The sequence below is a fragment of the Oncorhynchus gorbuscha genome, linkage group LG17 (genome assembly GCF_021184085.1).
Source record: "Oncorhynchus gorbuscha isolate QuinsamMale2020 ecotype Even-year linkage group LG17, OgorEven_v1.0, whole genome shotgun sequence".
NCBI lineage: Eukaryota > Metazoa > Chordata > Actinopteri > Salmoniformes > Salmonidae > Oncorhynchus > Oncorhynchus gorbuscha.
The window spans coordinates 27,104,251-27,122,897 of NC_060189.1; the positions used below are offsets into that span (position 1 = coordinate 27,104,251).

General features: G+C 42.7%; 1 protein-coding gene across 2 annotated transcripts in view; it reads left to right on the forward strand.

Annotated features, from left to right (window-relative positions):
- Positions 1 to 18,647, forward strand: part of LOC124001728 (protein kinase C eta type-like) — a 43,152-nt gene that overhangs the window by 22,269 nt on the left and 2,236 nt on the right. For both annotated transcript variants that reach the window (XM_046308743.1, XM_046308742.1), the window contains exons 10-12: positions 1,070 to 1,224; positions 4,498 to 4,636; positions 5,309 to 5,497. In XM_046308743.1, coding sequence (XP_046164699.1) covers positions 1,070 to 1,224; positions 4,498 to 4,636; positions 5,309 to 5,497 — 483 coding nt within the window. The remainder of the gene's footprint in view (positions 1 to 1,069; positions 1,225 to 4,497; positions 4,637 to 5,308; positions 5,498 to 18,647) is intronic.

Sequence of the window (18,647 nt, forward strand, 5' to 3'; positions counted from 1 at the left end):
GGAATGCAGCACAGTGTGAATGACCCTCTGCATGACAGAGCTATTCTCCCACCCAGGAGCCTAATCTGCTTTAGCTGTTTGAACCCTCGCTGGCCTACTTCATTTTGGATCAGAATAGAGCAGCGTTGAGTGATGGAACCATGATACAGCCCATTCCCTTCCTCTGTTACTAAAAGTGAACTACCTTTACTCCTTCCTATACCCCTACTCCCTGTTCCTCAGGCTACCACTTCATATCACACCCCTTGTGTTTGATTAGCACACTATTATCTCATTTTGCCCTGGCTCCTATACACAGGTTTCTTATTCTTAACTGCCCCTAGACCCCATCTATCTTAACTTAATAGTTTGCTGTCTTTTTCCTTTGTTTTTACAGGGGGTAAATTGACTTGCTTCAGGTCTAATTGCACCTGCACTCTCACAGAGCCTTTCCACACCATTCATAACCATGACTCTAATGCAGTTGTGTTACTAGTTAATATCTTATAAGCTATAACAAATAAAGAGAGTCGCTTACAGTTTATTCGCTGTTAGTCACCACCTCTAGATGAAATATTTTTTTCTGGGTGTGCGCCAGCTTGTGTTTTTTATTCGACTTGTTAAAATCTTACCAATGACATGAAGTCAATGTAAGACATGTTTAGGAGATGATCATGGTAAGGTCAATCGAAACTCTATTGTTTCTCTACCTCGCTAGTGTTCACAGGGTCTGTTCTACCATGTGCTGGCTAGTCATGTCTGGGACATTTATGACCCAGACAGTACTGCACTTCGTGTTCCACAGGGAAGTGTTTTTTCCTGTTCATGTTCTGGAACATGCGGGTGTCTAACCTGTAATGAGAAAAAAGGATGTATGTATTTGCACAGTGTATTTTCTCATTAGTATCATGGAGTTGTGGCTCTGCAGTGATGGCTGCATGAATCTGCTATATGGCCTCATGAAATGTATGAGTATTAGACACCATTGCCTCCTTGACACGAGGAATTGGTATGTCCTCGAGCTGTTGTGGAGGTAGTGGGGTTTCATTGTTGTGTATTTGAAAAAGGAGCCGTTGTCCCTGTGTTCCAGGACCGCCTGTTCTTTGTGATGGAGTTTGTCAATGGGGGCGACCTCATGTTCCACATCCAGAAGTCCAGAAAGTTTGAGGAGTGCCGCGCTCGCTTCTACACCGCCGAGATCACCTCTGCACTTATGTTCCTGCACAGCAAGGGCATCGTCTACAGGTCTGACACATAATCACATGCTCTTATATAGAGACAGCTAACATTTAGTTGGAGTGATGCCTCAGTGGCCTTTGACTGGTTCTAATCCATCTAATCTTTTTACGGGGCTGTTGTCAACTTACTGTGATGGCCAACACAAAGGTCTCTGTCAAGCCTCATGTTGATAAAGGTGGCAGCATCATGTGAGCGGCTACGCTAAATGTTGAGTTTATATTTAGATAGCCCTCCGTGTCAGCGCCACATAGCATGACTGCTAGCTTCACGTGACAAGCTAATGTCCTTTCCTGGAAATAGCCTAACCCTAGTACTCCAGGTCTTGCTCTATAACAGTACTAAAGACCTCGTACTGACTTCTCAGCTCATGGCCCCAGATGTAGCCCAAGTGTATTATGTAAAGTAATGTCTTTATCGTGTCTCAACTATCTCTTCCTTGTGCTCTTTCACCCTGAGGTAAAGGGCTAATATTATCAGCCTATCAGGGGCAATAAAATAATAATAATAATAATCGTTTTTGCAAAAGTACTTTAACCTCAATTTTAGTCCATTAATATAGTCTTGAATCGAAAACCAGAGCTAATAGTACCTAATGTCAACATGTTACAGACCACCAGCGTACCCTTTTGGAGAACAAATTAGTTTTAGTGTTTGTCTCGAATGTATTATGATTAGATCGTAATCTCTTTATGTTTGCTGACTGTGCTGTTAGTCATTCTCACGTTTGAAGACCAGAACCGCACACAAACTAACTACCCAGCAAACACATTTGGTTCCTTGGAAGTTGAGGGAACGTAAGTTTTTGGTTCTGGGAACTAAGCCATAAGTTTCCTGACCGTTTAAAAAACGTTCAGTTTTACCGTTCTGAGAATTTCTGTGAAAATGTTGCTTGTTCTGGGATCATACTTACAAGAGATTCTGAGAACGTTTTACTATGGTTCCCTAAATGTTTTCCTGGGAGGTTTTATTAACATCCTGAGAATGGAAATTCTAGATGAACTTTCACTGAATGTTTCAATAGAACTATATAACACTGCTAGCTCAGGTTAACTGTTTTGTACTCCCAAGCACACATAGGACACATGGAAATTAATTAGCTTAGGCAATTATCATGTAGACACATTTTGTTATTGTGGCAGGGCATCATTGAGATTCTAACCTATGATCTTCTGTTATGCTGAAGTATTGAAATTCCCCCAGGAGAATGTTGTTTCTTAACGTTCTGTGAACTATTTGAGAACATTCACCATATCAAATCAGTTGGAGAACATTCATAAAACATTGCCAAAACTATAACTAAATGTAACCATGTTTTGAACTTTTAGGAAATTTAATGAAGTACCAAGAAAATTACGTTATTTTGTCAAGTTCCTTAAATGTGCAGAGAATGTTCCAAAGCCAACAACTGTCCTGCTCCATTCCCAGAAAGTTGTGGGAAGATAGAATAACCATAGGACAACCACGCTCTAAGAAACATATGGTTCTCAGAACATTATGTGCTAGCTGGGTAACCATTAATATGTAAAATGGCCTGGGTGTACATCACTAACTTCTCCCTCTCCTAGAACTTCCCCCTTACAGTATTCTAGTGAGGCACTTTGTTCCTCTTCGGCTGCAGCTGTTTCCCAATCACCAGTTGTAGATGTGATTCTCAGCAAATCAGCATGACTGTTTGTCCTCAAGGTCATGACCACACCTTCACTATGACCTACATCTCACAGACAAAGGTCTAATGTATATTGTCTATGTTAATTCCCTACCCACCTAGCCATGCCTCTCACAGGAAGTGATGAAGAGGAAGTGAGTGGATGAGATAGACTGCAGTTGGCTTGGAGATAAAACACTGAGATAAACCAGAGGACAGGAAGCAGGCAAGGTTTGTGATTAAGTAGAGGGTCACTCTGAGTAGAACAGTGCTTCATTAGACTCAAGCCTAAAAAAAAACACTTGGCTCCCTCACAGCTATCTGTTGTTTCTATGGAAAACGAACTCTTGCGGGGCTGCTTGTCGGTGTTGATGTTGTACTGAAGCTTCATGATGCCCTATGACCCTCAAACTCAACTCTGGACCTCAAACACTTCCATTGCATCTTTTCATTGTTCCCCTCTAATCAGGGACTGATTTAGACCTCGGACACCAGGTGTGTACAATTCATTATCAGGTAGAACAGAAAACCAGCAGGCTCCAGACCTCGTAGGGTAAGAGTTGCCTACCCCTGCCCTATAACATGTAGTGAAATGTATACTCCTGGGTTGAATTCCCATGACAATAGTGTTTGGTTGAAAAGAGAGCTGCCCTCACTTGGCCTGTGTTGTTTGTTTTGCCGTAACCCAGAGGCACCATGAGGAAGTGAATCAGTATTACACAATGAGTTTACGGTAAGTCAGGACAAACCGGCTTAAACCAACCACACTTCCAGTAGTGTGGGTGCGTGCGTGGCTTAACCTGGCACACTGTCTTTATCTTTCTCTCCCTCTCTCACACACTTAAATGTTTTGTAAGATCATTACCTCACCTTTACCTGCTCACTCAGCTATGCCAGTTGATCACCTTGGTGACATGACATCACTGCTGTGTCACCTGATCTTAGATTAATGCTATTGGCTTGGTTAATCTGTTTTTCAGACTGCCAAGGCTCCAAAGGTCTCAATGGGGGGGGGGGGGGGGGCATTATAGACAGAGACAACTTAGTGTGACTGGGGATGATTTATTATGTAGGAAACAACTTATTGCTCAGCTCTGCTCCTACCTTATAGTTTATCCTGATGATAAGTATTGCTAATTCAAAGACTCTAGACAACCTTCAAAGATACTAGAGCGCCGAGCACATTCATTTCCATTCATTTCCCATTTTGACAGGTCAATATTGACACTGCAGCACACCCCCCCCCAGCCCCATTAGGCTCTGTCATGAATGTGGCAGACTTCTCTCTGCTGCCAGTACTGTAGCTCTCTGTTCAGCTCTATTCTCCATGTCTCCTGGTCCTACATGTGGTCACTGTCCTCATGTGGCCTATACTCACTACACTCTTTAAACGCAAATACTTATTTTTAGCAACAACTTTCAACGGGGTTGGCGTGGGACAGTTTAGCAGTCACAAAATGTAATATAACAGCATTTGCTGACTCGCTGATAATGGGGAACATACTGGAAGTTAAATAGTTGTCCCCAAAAAATGTAAAGTACAGATTTATGGGTTTATCTGTGGCATCTACAGGTCAGGAGATGTTTGTAATGAGGTATTTGTGTGTGAATGTTTGTGCTGTTGTGTTTTCCAGGGATCTGAAGTTGGACAATGTGCTCCTTGATAAGGACGGACACTGTAAGCTGGCTGATTTCGGCATGTGCAAGGAGGGCATGTTTGAAGGTGTGGCCACAGGCACCTTCTGCGGGACTCCTGACTACATCGCCCCAGAGGTCAGTTTACCCCCTCCACTCATACACCCCTTCCTCTGAACTAAGATACCATTCTTTACCCCAATGGTAATCATGAAGCATCAGTTTCCCATAAATCTGTCTAAGGTCATTAGAGTTCACATTCTTTATAGGAGCCATCCGAAGTCCCAGCCCCACTACATCACCCCACCACTCTGAATACCAACACTGTGACCACTGGTCCTCTAGACCAGCCTCTCTGGTGGTTAGTAGTTAGGTAACACACCTGTGTTGGATTGGCCACCTACCACCGTTTCAGTTCTGTCAGGAAAGCCCCATCTGCCTCTCACAGGCTCTGTTTGCCAACATTTTTAAAATCCCCACCTCCAAATGTACCAAGAGAGGGGTCCTTTGTGAATATGAATGTGTGTATTGGAGTGTGCATGGGTTTGTAGGGGAAGCATATAGTTAAATTTTTATGACTGAAGCGCACAAGTCTGGATTTATGAAGGGCTTCATTGCCATCCCCAACACTCAGTCCTCAGTGTATCCCGATGAAGAGCAGCTAAACCCAGTAACCGGTCTTGGCTTAGTGGTTTCTGATGTTACCTTCTGTAATACTCCAGTACAAAAACTCCAGGCGATGAAGTACAGTACAGGTTCTTTGCTGTGGTGTGTAATGTGGTTTTATGTGATGTTTTTGTGCGTACCCAGATCCTTCAGGAGATGCAGTACGGGCCGTCTGTGGACTGGTGGTCTCTCGGCGTGCTGCTCTATGAGATGCTGTCTGGCCACGCCCCCTTTGAGGCAGAGAACGAGGACGACCTGTTTGAGTCCATCCTGAATGAGGAGATCAGCTATGCATCCTGGCTGAGTGCTGAGGCAGTCAATATCCTGAAAGCTGTAAGTCTATCCTCAATGCGGAGCTCATCAATCTTTCCTGAATGTCAATAAGAGTCAATGTTGTTCATGTTACAGAGGCCTTTATAGTGTTTATGTCAGAGAATGTACAGGTGACTGCCAAAATAAAGGAAACCCTTGAGTAAGTGAAGGACACAAAGTATATTAAAAGCATGTACTTTCATCCACACAGTTGTGGTTTTCTGAGTTAATTTAATTAGCTCCAGTTGAAGTCTGAAGTTTACATACACTTAGATTGGAGTCATTAAAACTAGTTTTTCTACCACTCCACACATTTCTTGTTAACAAACTATAGTTTTGGCAAGTCAGTTAGGACATCTACTTTGTGCATGACATTAGTCATTTTTCCAACAATTGTTAACAGACAGACAATTTAACTTATAATTCACTGTATCACAATTCTAGTGGTCAGAAGTTTATATACACTAAGTTGACTGTGCATTTAAACAGCTTGGAAAATTCCAGAAAATGTTGTCATGGCTTTAGAATCTTCTGATAGGCTAATTGACATAATTTGAGTCAATTGGAGGTGTACCTGTGGATGTGTTTCAAGGCCTACCTTCAAACTCAGTGCCTCTTTGCTTGACGTTATGGCAAAATCAAAGTAAATTAGCCAAGACCTCAGAAAAGAATTGTAGATTGTCGTGGACATTTCCTCTATTTACCAAATCATGGGAGCAAACCACACACACAAGTCAGAGTTAGTTATCAAAGTCCATCTTTAATTATATGAGCTCTATCACAATCCTGTGACTCTCAGGTAATTCAGTGTCTCTCAGTGAATTCTCTGAGAGCCCCTTCTGCATTGCAACTGCGATCCTTTAATAGCAAAGAACACACATAGTCAGACAGCATAGACATAATAAATTGTTCAGCTTTGTCTCCTTACTCAAACCCCAGAACCATAAACCAATCCTCCATATCAACAGGCATATATGAAATTGTCATTTAGATACAACCAATTCTAAATACAACCAATCCTGGACAAACTCACGGAGAGGAGAATGATTGCTATAGGTTAAGATAGGGACAACATTAGAGGAAGCATAGAATGATTCCAGACACTGCCACCCTCCTTTCCCCGCTGGGAAAAGTAGGGAGTGACTCCACACAGACACAGTGGAGCAAAATATATGTTTACACATGATGACACTTTGACCTCTCCCCTCTCTGCGGCCCATGCAACTTAGTCTTGACATAGAACAGATAACTGCAACCTCACCACAGTATTATACAAAAATACCATTCTGATGAGAAGTAACTTACAAACATATGATGAATATAAAACATCTTACCTATGTTACCAACAAATTCAGATTATTTCCACAACAAGACCTCAACAAGTCTGGTTCATCCTTGGGAGCAATTTCCAAATGCCTGAAGGTACCACGTTCATCTGTACAAACAATAGTACACAATTATAAACACCATGGGACCACGCAGCCATCATACCGCTCAGGAAGGAGATGTGTTCCGTCTCCTAGAGATGAACGTACTTTGGTGCGAAAAGTGCAAATCAATCCCAGAAAAACAGCAAAGGACTATGTGAAGATGCTAGAGGAAACAGGTATAAAAGTATCAATATCAATATCCTATTAAGGCACTTTATGTCGGTGTCATCCCAGCTGCTTATCAAGAGAACACATGGTCATCCCTGCTGCTTATCAAGAGAACACATGGTCATCCCTGCTGCTTATCAAGAGAACACATGGTCATCCCTGCTGCTTATCAAGAGAACACATGGTCATCCCTGCTGCTTATCAAGAGAACACATGGTCATCCCTGCTGCTTATCAAGAGAACACATGGTCATCCCTGCTGCTTATCAAGAGAACACATGGTCATCCCTGCTGCTTATCAAGAGAACACATGGTCATCTCTGTCATCCCTGCTTATCAAGAGAATACATGGTCATCCCTGCTGCTTATCAAGAGAACACATGGTCACTTATCAAGAGAATACATGGTCATCCCTGCTGCTTATCAAGAGAACACATGGTCATCCCTGCTGCTTATCAAGAGAACACATGGTCATCCCTGCTGCTTATCAAGAGAACACATGGTCATCTCTGCTGCTTATCAAGAGAATACATGGTCATCCCTGCTGCTTATCAAGAGAACACATGGTCATCCCTGCTGCTTATCAAGAGAACACATGGTCATCCCTGCTGCTTTTGATCTGGCCGACTCACTAAACACACATGCATCGTTTGTAAATGATGTCTGAATGTTGGAGCGTACCCCTGACTGTCCGTACATTTTTAAAACAAGAACATGGTGCCGTCTGCTTTGCTTAATATAAGGAATTTGAAATTATTTATACTTTGACTTTGATACTTAAGTATATTTTAGCAATTACATTTACTTTTGATACTGAAGTATATTTAAACCAAATACTTTTAGACTTTTACTCATGTAGTATTTTACTGGGTGACTTTCACTTTTACATGAGTAACTTTCACTTTTACATGAGTAACTATCTATTAAGGTATCTATACTTTTACCCAAGTATGACAATTGGCTACCTTTTCCACCACTGATAAACCCTCAGGTTAGAGCGATCACACAGGGCAGAGGTTTGGGGATAGTTTTTGGTCAGTGGAGCGCTGTAGTTATGTGTATAACAGATCACATGGGTCTTAGTGTATGACCAGCCTCACACACAGTGCTCCCTCACTCAGCCAGCTGTTGTGTCGGCCCTGTCCTCTTACCTAACTATATTAAGGCACAGTCTGCTGCGCCGCTGCTGCTCTGGCTATAAATACCCCCCCCGACTCAAACAGAGAGCACACTGTTTGGTGTTTGACAGTTGAGATGCTGAGGTGGACATTGTCCCACCTCATATTTGACTCTCAAATAAGAGCAGGGTAAATGTATTTTGGTGTCTTGTTGCTTTGCATTAGAGGTTTTCTTGGATCCCAAAATTGAGAACCGAATTGGATCCATTAAATTCCTTCCCGTCCCGACAGGGAAAAAAATATCCAATTGGGATCCGAGGTGGGCCAGATCTGACCCAAGACATGTCCGAGCTGAGAGAGAATTGCATCTTTATTGCCGCGCAATCCAGCAAATCAGCAAAATATTTGACATGTCTGGTAGTGTACTTTAATGTGCATTTTCAGTTGTATCTAAAATAATTGCAGTTTGGTATTTTCACAATTATATCCCTATAGTTAGATGGAGAACATTGAGGTTTTCAGAAATGTTTTCCTTATTTGTGTTGATGAAATATTTGAGAAGGATGATTTTTTATGTGATGATCATTGCGTGCCAGACAAAGCAGCGAATAGTTCACTTTTGCCTATAACCTAATATTATGTAGGCCTATTCTTTTACTGAGCAACATTTCAATCTAGCCTATTTAACTTTTTTGATCAACATTGATTTAGATGAAAGTTAGGCCTGTTTGACCAGTAAGCTTCAAATTCAAAATACATTTTGAATAGGCAACGAAAGGACGAAGTCTCCCACCTGCATTCCCGTGTAATTTCCAAGAATTAGGATCTGTAGGTCTAGGTTACTATTCCCGCTATGACAATGCTATTTTTGGATTGGAGAGAAGAGTAGAGGATCAAAGGAAATGGGTCAGTCAGTTCACGATGAGCCAGAGAGAATTGCACTCTGTAATTCTGTCCTCCTCAACCGACCACAAAGTTGAAATTGGGCAATCCTATTTGAGATGCCTTGTGAGTTCTGTGTGGTAAGACATATTTTAGTCGTCTATTTCTTTAACTCGAGTCTCAATATATTAGCCTAATATTTTTTTTCTAAATGAAATGTAGATATATCCTTTAGGCCTACAGAATTAGCCTATACAGCCTGAGATTGGTTTGGATGCGGGTTTGATAGAAAAGTCATCCACGCTACGGCTGTGTAGTCCTACCGTCTGGAGAGTTAATAAAATATTAATAATTGAATAGACAAGTTGTCCTGATTTCTTACACCTATCCATGCCATACACGATCATACACGATCATACACGATCATACACGATCATACACGATCAAATCGGCAGCCCTTCAATATTAGGCTACTATGTTTTCTGCAGATAAACCTATGGCGATCAGTGTACCACACACACACACACACACACACACACACACACACACACACACACACACACACACACACACACACACACACACACACAACATGAGCAAATCAAATTTTATTTATCACATGCGCCGAATCAAGAGAAGGAAGACCTTACTGTGAAATGCTTACTTACAAGCTTTTAACCAACAGCGCAGTTCAAGAAATAGAGTTAATAAAATATTTACTAAATAAAGTAAAAATAAAAATTGACACAGTAGAATTGCATAACAATAACGACGCAATATACAGGGGGTACCGGTACTGAGTAAATATGGGGGGGTACAGGTTTGTCAAGGTAATTTGTACGTGTAGGTAGTGGTAAAGTGACTATTATTAATTGATGATCAACAGTGAGTAGCAGCAGTGTAAAAACTAAGGTGGGGTGGGGGGTGTCAATGTAAATAGTCCGGGTGTCCATTTGATGAATTGTTCAGCAGTCTTATGGCATTGGGGTAGAAGCTGTTAACCTCTTGCTCCTACCTGACACGCAGGCGTCCCATCTAGACATCTGGAAATGAAAATGCGCTACGCTAAATGCTAATAGTACTAGTTAAAACTCAAACGTTCATTTTATTTTTTTTATTTCACCTTTATTTAACCAGGTAGGCAAGTTGAGAACAAGTTCTCATTTATAATTGCGACCTGGCCAAGATAAAGCAAAGCAGTTCGACAGATACAACGACACAGAGTTACACATGGAGTAAAACAAACATACAGTCAATAATACAGTATAAACAAGTCTATATATGATGTGAGCAAATTAGGTGAGAAGGGAGGTAAAGGCAAAAAAGGCCATGGTGGCAAAGTAAATGCAATATAGCAAGTAAAACACTGGAATGGTAGTTTTGCAATGGAAGAATGTGCAAAGTAGAAATAAAAATAATGGTGTGCAAAGGAGCAAAATAAATAAATTAATGAAATACAGTTGGGAAAGAGGTAGTTGTTTGGGCTAAATTATAGGTGGGCTATGTACAGGTGCAGTAATCTGTAAGATGCTCTGACAGTTGGTGCTTAAAGCTAGTGAGGGAGATAAGTGTTTCCAGTTTCAGAGATTTTTGTAGTTCGTTCCAGTCATTAGCAGCAGAGAACTGGAAGGAGAGGCGGCCAAAGAAACAATTGGTTTTGGGGGTGACTAGAGAGATATACCTGCTGGAGCGTGTGCTACAGGTGGGAGATGCTATGGTGACCAGCGAGCTGAGATAAGGGGGGACTTTACCTAGCAGGGTCTTGTAGATGACATGGAGCCAGTGGGTTTGGCGACGAGTATGAAGCGAGGGCCAGCCAACGAGAGCGTACAGGTCGCAATGGTGGGTAGTATATGGGGCTTTGGTGACAAAACGGATTGCACTGTGATAGACTGCATCCAATTTGTTGAGTAGGGTATTGGAGGCTATTTTGTAAATGACATCGCCAAAGTCGAGGATTGGTAGGATGGTCAGTTTTACAAGGGTATGTTTGGCAGCATGAGTGAAGGATGCTTTGTTGCGAAATAGGAAGCCAATTCTAGATTTAACTTTGGATTGGAGATGTTTGATATGGGTCTGGAAGGAGAGGTTACAGTCTAACCAGACACCTAAGTATTTGTAGTTGTCCACGTATTCTAAGTCAGAGCCGTCCAGAGTAGTGATGTTGGACAGGCGGGTAGGTGCAGTTAGCGATCGGTTGAAGAGCATGCATTTAGTTTTACTTTCATTTAAGAGCAATTGGAGGCCACAGAAGGAGAGTTGTATGGCATTGAAGCTTGCCTGGAGGGTTGTTAACACAGTGTCCAAAGAAGGGCCGGAAGTATACAGAATGGTGTCGTCTGCGTAGAGGTGGATCAGGGACTCACCAGCAGCAAGAGCGACCTCATTGATGTATACAGAGAAGACAGTCTGTCCAAGAATTGAACCCTGTGGCACCCCCATAGAGACTGCCAGAGGTCCGGACAGCAGACCCTCCGATTTGACACACTGAACTCTAGCAGAGAAGTAGTTGGTGAACCAGGCGAGGCAATCATTTGAGAAACCAAGGCTGTTGAGTCTGCCGATGAGGATGTGGTGGTTGACAGAGTCGAAAGCCTTGGCCAGATCAATGAATACGGCTGCACAGTAATGTTTCTTATCGATGGCGGTTAAGATATCGTTTAGGACCTTGAGCGTGGCTGAGGTGCACCCATGACCAGCTCTGAAACCAGATTGCATAGCAGAGAAGGTATGGTGAGATTCGAAATGGTCGGTAATCTGTTTGTTGACTTGGCTTTCGAAGACCTTAGAAAGGCATGGTAGGATAGATATAGGTCTGTAGCAGTTTGGGTCAAGAGTGTCCCCCCCTTTGAAGAGGGGGATGACCGCAGCTGCTTTTCAATCTTTGGGAATCTCAGACGACACGAAAGAGAGGTTGAACAGGCTAGTAATAGGGGTGGCAACAATTTCGGCAGAATTTTAGAAAGAAAGGGTCCAGATTGTCTAGCCCGGCTGATTTGTAGGGGTCCAGATTTTTCAGCTCTTTCAGAACATCAGCTGAATGGATTTGGGAGAAGGAGAAATGGGGAAGGCTTGGGCGGGTTGCTGTTGGGGGTGCAGTGCTGTTGACCGGGGTAGGAGTAGCCAGGTGGAAAGCATGGCCAGCCGTAGAAAAATGCTTATTGAAATTCTCAATTATGGTGGATTTATCAGTGGTGACAGTGTTTCCTATCTTCAGTGCAGTGGGCAGCTGGGAGGAGGTGTTCTTATTCTCCATGGACTTTACAGTGTCCCAGAACGTTTTTGAGTTAGTGTTGCAGGAAGCAAATTTCTGCTTGAAAAGGCTAGCCTTGGCTTTTCTAACTGCCTGTGTATAACGGTTTCTAGCTTCCCTGAACAGCTGCATATCACGGGGGCTGTTCGATGCTAATGCAGAACGCCATAGGATGTTTTTGTGTTGGTTAAGGGCAGTCAGGTCTGGGGAGAACCAAGGGCTATATCTGTTCCTGGTTCTAAATTTCTTGAATGGGGCATGTTTATTTAAGATGGTTAGGAAGGCATTTAAAAAAATATCCAGGCATCCTCTACTGACGGGATGAGATCAATATCCTTCCAGGATACCCCGGCCAGGTCGATTAGAAAGGCCTGCTCGCTGAAGTGTTTCAGGGAGCGTTTTACAGTGATGAGTGGAGGTCGTTTGACCGCTGACCCATTACGGATGCAGGCAATGAGGCAGTGATCACTGAGATCTTGGTTGAATACAGCAGCGGTGTATTTAGAGGGGAAGTTGGTTAGGATGATATCTATGAGGGTGCTTGTGTTTAAGGCTTTGGGGGGGGTACCTGGTAGGTTCATTGATAATTTGAGTGAGATTGAGGGCATCAAGTTTAGATTGTCGGATGGCTGGGGTGTTAAGCATGTTCCAGTTTAGGTCGCCTAGCAGCACGAGCTCTGAAGATAGATGGGGGGCAATCAGTTCACATATGGTGTCCAGAGCACAGCTGGGGGCAGAGGGTGGTCTATAGCAGGCGGCAACGGTGAGAGACTTGTTTTTAGAGAGGTGGATTTTTAAAAGTAGAAGTTCAAATTGTTTGGGTACAGACGTGGATAGTAAGGACAGAACTCTGCAGGCTATCTTTGCAGTAGATTGCAACACCGCCCCCTTTGGCAGTTCTATCTTGTCTGAAAATGTTGTAATTTGGAATTAAAATTTCAGAATTTTTGGTGGTCTTCCTAAGCCAGGATTCAGACACAGCTAGAACATCCGGGTTGGCAGAGTGTGCTAAAGCAGTGAATAGAACAAACTTAGGGAGGAGGCTTCTAATGTTAACATGCATGAAACCAAGGCTATTACGGTTACAGAAGTCGTCAAAAGAGAGCGCCTGGGGAATAGGAGTGGAGCTAGGCACTGCAGGGCCTGGATTCACCTCTACATCACCAGAGGAACATAGGAGGAGAAGAATCAGGGTACGGCTAAAAGCAATAAGAATTGGTCGTCTAGAACGTCTGGAACAGAGAGGAAAAGGAGGTTTCTGGGGGTGATAAAATAGCATCAAGGTATAATGTATAGACAAAGGTATGGTAGGATGTGAATACAGTGGAGGTAAACCTAGGTATTGAGTGATGAAGAGAGAGATATTGTCTCTAGAAACATCATTGAAACCAGGAGATGTCATAGCATGTGTGGGTGGTGGAACTAATAAATTGGATAAGGTATAGTGAGCAGGACTAGAGGCTCTACAGTGAAATAAGCCAATAAACACTAACCAGAACAGCAATGGACAAGACATATTGACATTAAGGAGAGGCATCCTTAGTCGAGTGATCAAAAGAGTCCAGTGAGTGGAGTGGTTGGTTTGGGGGTCACGGCGATTTAGACAGCTAGCCAGGACATCGGTAGCAAGCTAGCATAGGGTGGAGGTCTGTTGTTAGCCACCTCCTGCTTTCCATCAGTAGATTAGTGGGGTTCCGTGTGGTAGAGGGGATTAGTCCAAATCACACAAAAAAACAAAAAAAACAATAGATCTAGTTATAGAGGCCCAAGAAGAAACATAATAATAATAATAAAAATAAATAAATTGTCCGATTGTCTATTCTGAGAGCAGCCGGTAAGACAGCTAACGGTTAGCAGGCCGCAGATGGGTGTTCAGGTAACGTCGCGACGGAGGAGCCAGCCGGATCTCCTTCAGGTAGATAACGTCGGCAGTCCAGTTGTGAAGGCCCGGTGGGGCTCCGCGTAGGCAGTAAAACGGGTCCGGATAGGTGACTGCAGCCCAGGAGTGATTGACGGAGCTCAGGAGTGATTGACGGAGCTGGCTAGCTCCGGAGTAATTGATGTTTGCTCCAGTATCGACGAGAGCAGATAGACACACGGATAGCAGCTAGCTAGCTGTGAGATCCGGGAATGAATGTCCAGAGAGCAGTTGAAATCCAAGGACATGGAGAGAAAAATTGGTCCGGTATGTTCCGTTCCGAGCCGCGCTGCGCCGTACAAAACTGGAGATAGATTTTCGAGCTAAAGGATAGCTGATGACCACAAACTGCGGTTAGCTGAATACTAACGATTTGCCAGTAAAGAAGCTAACAAGCTTCTGAACTAGCTTCTGATTAGCTTCTAGCTAGCTCCTGGCTAGCTTCTGGTTAGTTTCTGGCTAGCTTCTTGGAGTTTCTGGCTAGCTTCTTGGAGGATTGCAGATTTGAGGTAAATAATACTTATTTATAAATATAAATTGGTGAGGCGGGTTGCAGGAGAGTGTTGAAGATGAGTTGATGGAAAGTAAAAGTAAAATGTATGTGAAAAAAAGTTGTAAGTATATATATATATACAGGACACGACAAGACGAGGACAAAAGACGTCTGAACTGCTATGCCATCTCGGGTGAGAAAATACACATGCAGGGTATTGAATTAAAGCTACACTCATTGTGAATCCACGCAACAAGTCAGATTTTTAAAATGCTTTTCGGCCAAAGCATGAGAAGCTATTATCTGATAGCATGTAACACCCCAAAAGACCCACAGGGGACGTAAACAAAATAATTAGCATAGTCGTCGCTACACAAACCGCACAAATAAAATATAAAACATTCATTACCTTTGACCATCTTCTTTGTTGGCACTCCTAGATGTCCCATAATCACTATCGAGTCTTTTTTCCGATTAAATCGGTCCATATATAGCCTAGATATCGATCTATGAAGACTGTGTGATAGACAAAAAAAATAGCGTCTTGTAACGTCATTTTTTTAATTAAAAAAGTCGACGATAAACTTTCACAAAACACTTCGAAATACTTTTGTAATGCAACTTTAGGTATTAGTACACGTTAATAAGCAATCAAATTGATCACGAGGCGATGTATATTCTTTAGCTGTCCGTCTGGAAATAATGTCCGGGTAAATCTCAACCAAAATATCCGGTCGGAGACCTGAAAAAATGGCTTGTCTCTTCTTCGTTTGACCAAGAAACAAAGCCTAGGCAAATGACAAGACTGTTGACATCGTGTGGAAGCTGTAGGTATTGCAATCTCATCCCCATTTATTGTGGTTCACGTTTATCAATGGGTTGAAGTGGCGGATGGATATATATTTCCATTTTCAGTGATCAGATTTTCCTGCGCTTTTCGATGAAACGCACGTTCTGTTATAGTCACAGCCGTGATTTAACCAGTTTTATAAACGTCTGGGTGTTTTCTATCCACACATACTAATCATATGCGTATACTATATTCCTGGCATGAGCAGCAGGGCGCTGAAATGTTGCACGATTTTTAACAGAATGTTCGAAAAAGTAGAGGGTAGGAGTAACAGGTTAAGGACCTAGACTTGGAGCTCCAGCACCGCTTGCCGTACGGTAGCAGAGAGACTCGGGTGACTGGAGTCTTTGACAATTTTTTGGGCCTTCCTCTGACACCGTCTGGTATAGAGGTCCTGGATGGCAGGAAGCTTGGCCCTAGTGATGTATTGGATCGTACGCACTACCCTCTAGCGCCTAACGGTCAGATACCGAGCAGTTGCCATACCAGGCAGTGATGCAACCTGTCAGGATGCTCTCGATGGTGCAGCTGTAGAACCTTTTGAGGGTCTGGGGACCAATGCCAAGTTGTTTCAGTCTTCTGATGGGGAAAAGGTGTTGTCGTGCTCTCTTCATGACTGTATTGGTGTGTTTTGACCATGATAGTTTGTTGTTGATGTGAACACCAAGGAACTTGAAATTCTCGACCCACTCCACTTCAGCCCCGTCGATGTTGGGATATGTACGTACGGTCACTGTGGGGACGATGTCCTCAATGCACTTATTGCTGGTGACTGAGGTGGTATACTCCTCAATGTTATTGGATGAATCACGGAACATATTCCAGTCTGTGCTAGAAAAACAGTCCTGTAGCATCCACATCATCGGACCACTTCCGTATCGAGCGAGTCACTGGTGCTTCCTGCTTTAGTTTTTGCTTGTAAGCAGGAATCAGGAGGATAGATTTATGGTTAGATTTGCTAAATGGAGGGCGAGGGAGAGCTTTGTATGCTTCTCTGAGTGTGGAGTAAAGGGGGTCTAGATGGATTTTTTTCCCTCTGGTTGCACATGTGACAAGCTGGTCGACATGAGGTCAAACAGATTAGATCATCAAGTTTGTTTTCCAGTGATTGCACATTGGCTAATAGAACCGATGGTTATGTCGATTTACTCACTCGCCTTCGAATCCTAACAAGGCACCCCGACCTTCTCCCTCGGTATCTCCACCTTTTCTTCACGCAAATGACAGGGATGTGGACCTGTTCTCCGGAAAGCAGTATATCCTTTGTCGGACTCATTAAAGAAAATCGTTGTCCAGTTTGAGGTGAGTAATCGCTGTTCAGATGTCCAGAAGCTCTTTTTGGTCATAAGAGACGGTAGAAGCAACTTTATGTTCATAACATGTTACAAACAACGCAAAAAAACTAACAAAATAGCACAGTTGGTTAGGAGCCCTTAAAACGGCAGACATCCTATCCGGCGCCATTAACTTGGTCAAAAATGTTCTTTATTAAAGGCGATCAGAAAGAATGTATCAATACTTTGTATTATAGAATAACTTATTTATTTTAGATGAAAGCCACAACTAGCACATGAATGAGTCACTCGTCTTTGCTGACAAATATCACACTTGACTTGAGTCATTCAACATTAGTTAACTGTTATTTTAAACAAAGACGATACTCAAATAAAATAGCAAGATAGCCTAAACAAATGACTTAGCTAACCTAAATAACTAGTAAATTGAATAAATAAATTAAATAGCTCAGGTCTTGAAAATATGGGCGACCGTCTTTTCCCCTCCGTCTCCACAATGTGCATAAATGAGGCCCATACAGAGGATTTCCCTGTCGGTTTTGCCTCCTTGTACTCTTTCATTCATTTTCTTCTTCACATCAATAAAGAATGTCTCAATGTTTCATTAACTCACTTTATATCGACGGGCTATCACTCTTTCCCTCTGCGTCGTCCACCTCCTCTCCTACAACAAGTAGCCTATTTTACCCCACGTCACTGACATACAGTGGCTCATTTTCATAAAGTGAATATGATGTTTTGTTGCAAAATAATATTGACACATTTGGTTTGATGAAAGATGTAGTCCTTTGAGAGAATAAAATGTCAACATGTGAAATTTGTGTTAATGTTGTTTAGGAAGTTAGGAACTCTTCAAATATAATACCGATCCCGGGTCAGTATTTCACATATTTTCAGAGATCTGAGGTTCGTGTCCACTGAGCAGGATCCGGCCCAGGATCATAGGGTTAACGACAAAATGTCAGGTCAGATATCGGGTTCGGGTAGATCCGTGAAGCCATACTTTGCATGTCTCTCTATTTGATATAGTTGGCTTTTTCCCTGCATGGTGTCTCTCTGCAGAGTTTAGTTCTTAGGCCTGGCAGAGTGGATGGATCGCACAGCCCCGGTAGAGCTAGTGGAAAATATGATAGACTCAAATAGGATTGCCCAATTTCAACTTTGTGGTCAGTTGAGGAGGACAGAATTACAGAGTGCAATTCTCTCTGGCTCATCATGAACTGACTGACCCATTTCCTTTGATCCTCTACTATGCTCTCCTAGCCTCTGCTTGTCTCCTCCTTTCTCTACATCTTCTCTCTTCTCCTCTTTCACTGTGAGCTGCTTTGTTCAGGTGGAAAATAACAAGATGGCACTGGGATGATTGAGATTGTTACTTAGATTAGATATTGCTTTAATTCTGGTCTAGTCTCTGTTCGTTAACTGTGTTTGGGTCTGGTGTGACAAGACCTATTAATGTTAAGGTGGAATGGGGGTGAATCTGGTCTCATTCATTTTGGGGGAGAGAGCGGGCTGCTCATTAGTTTTTGGCTGAGTGGGAATGCCACTGCTAGCCCCAAGGTGTGTGTTCAGACTCCTCCGCCAACACAAGGCTTTGTTCGTCTGGAATCGCTCCTTTGGGAAATGTGTTTTTAATGTTGGTTTGTTGTGTTTTCTTTTACTGTTAATTCCCCTCAAATGCTCTTACACTCCAACTTCAGATGTTGGACAGAAGAATGTGATAGGTCCACGTCTTAAGTCCAGGAAATGGTTGCTTGGTTTTGTT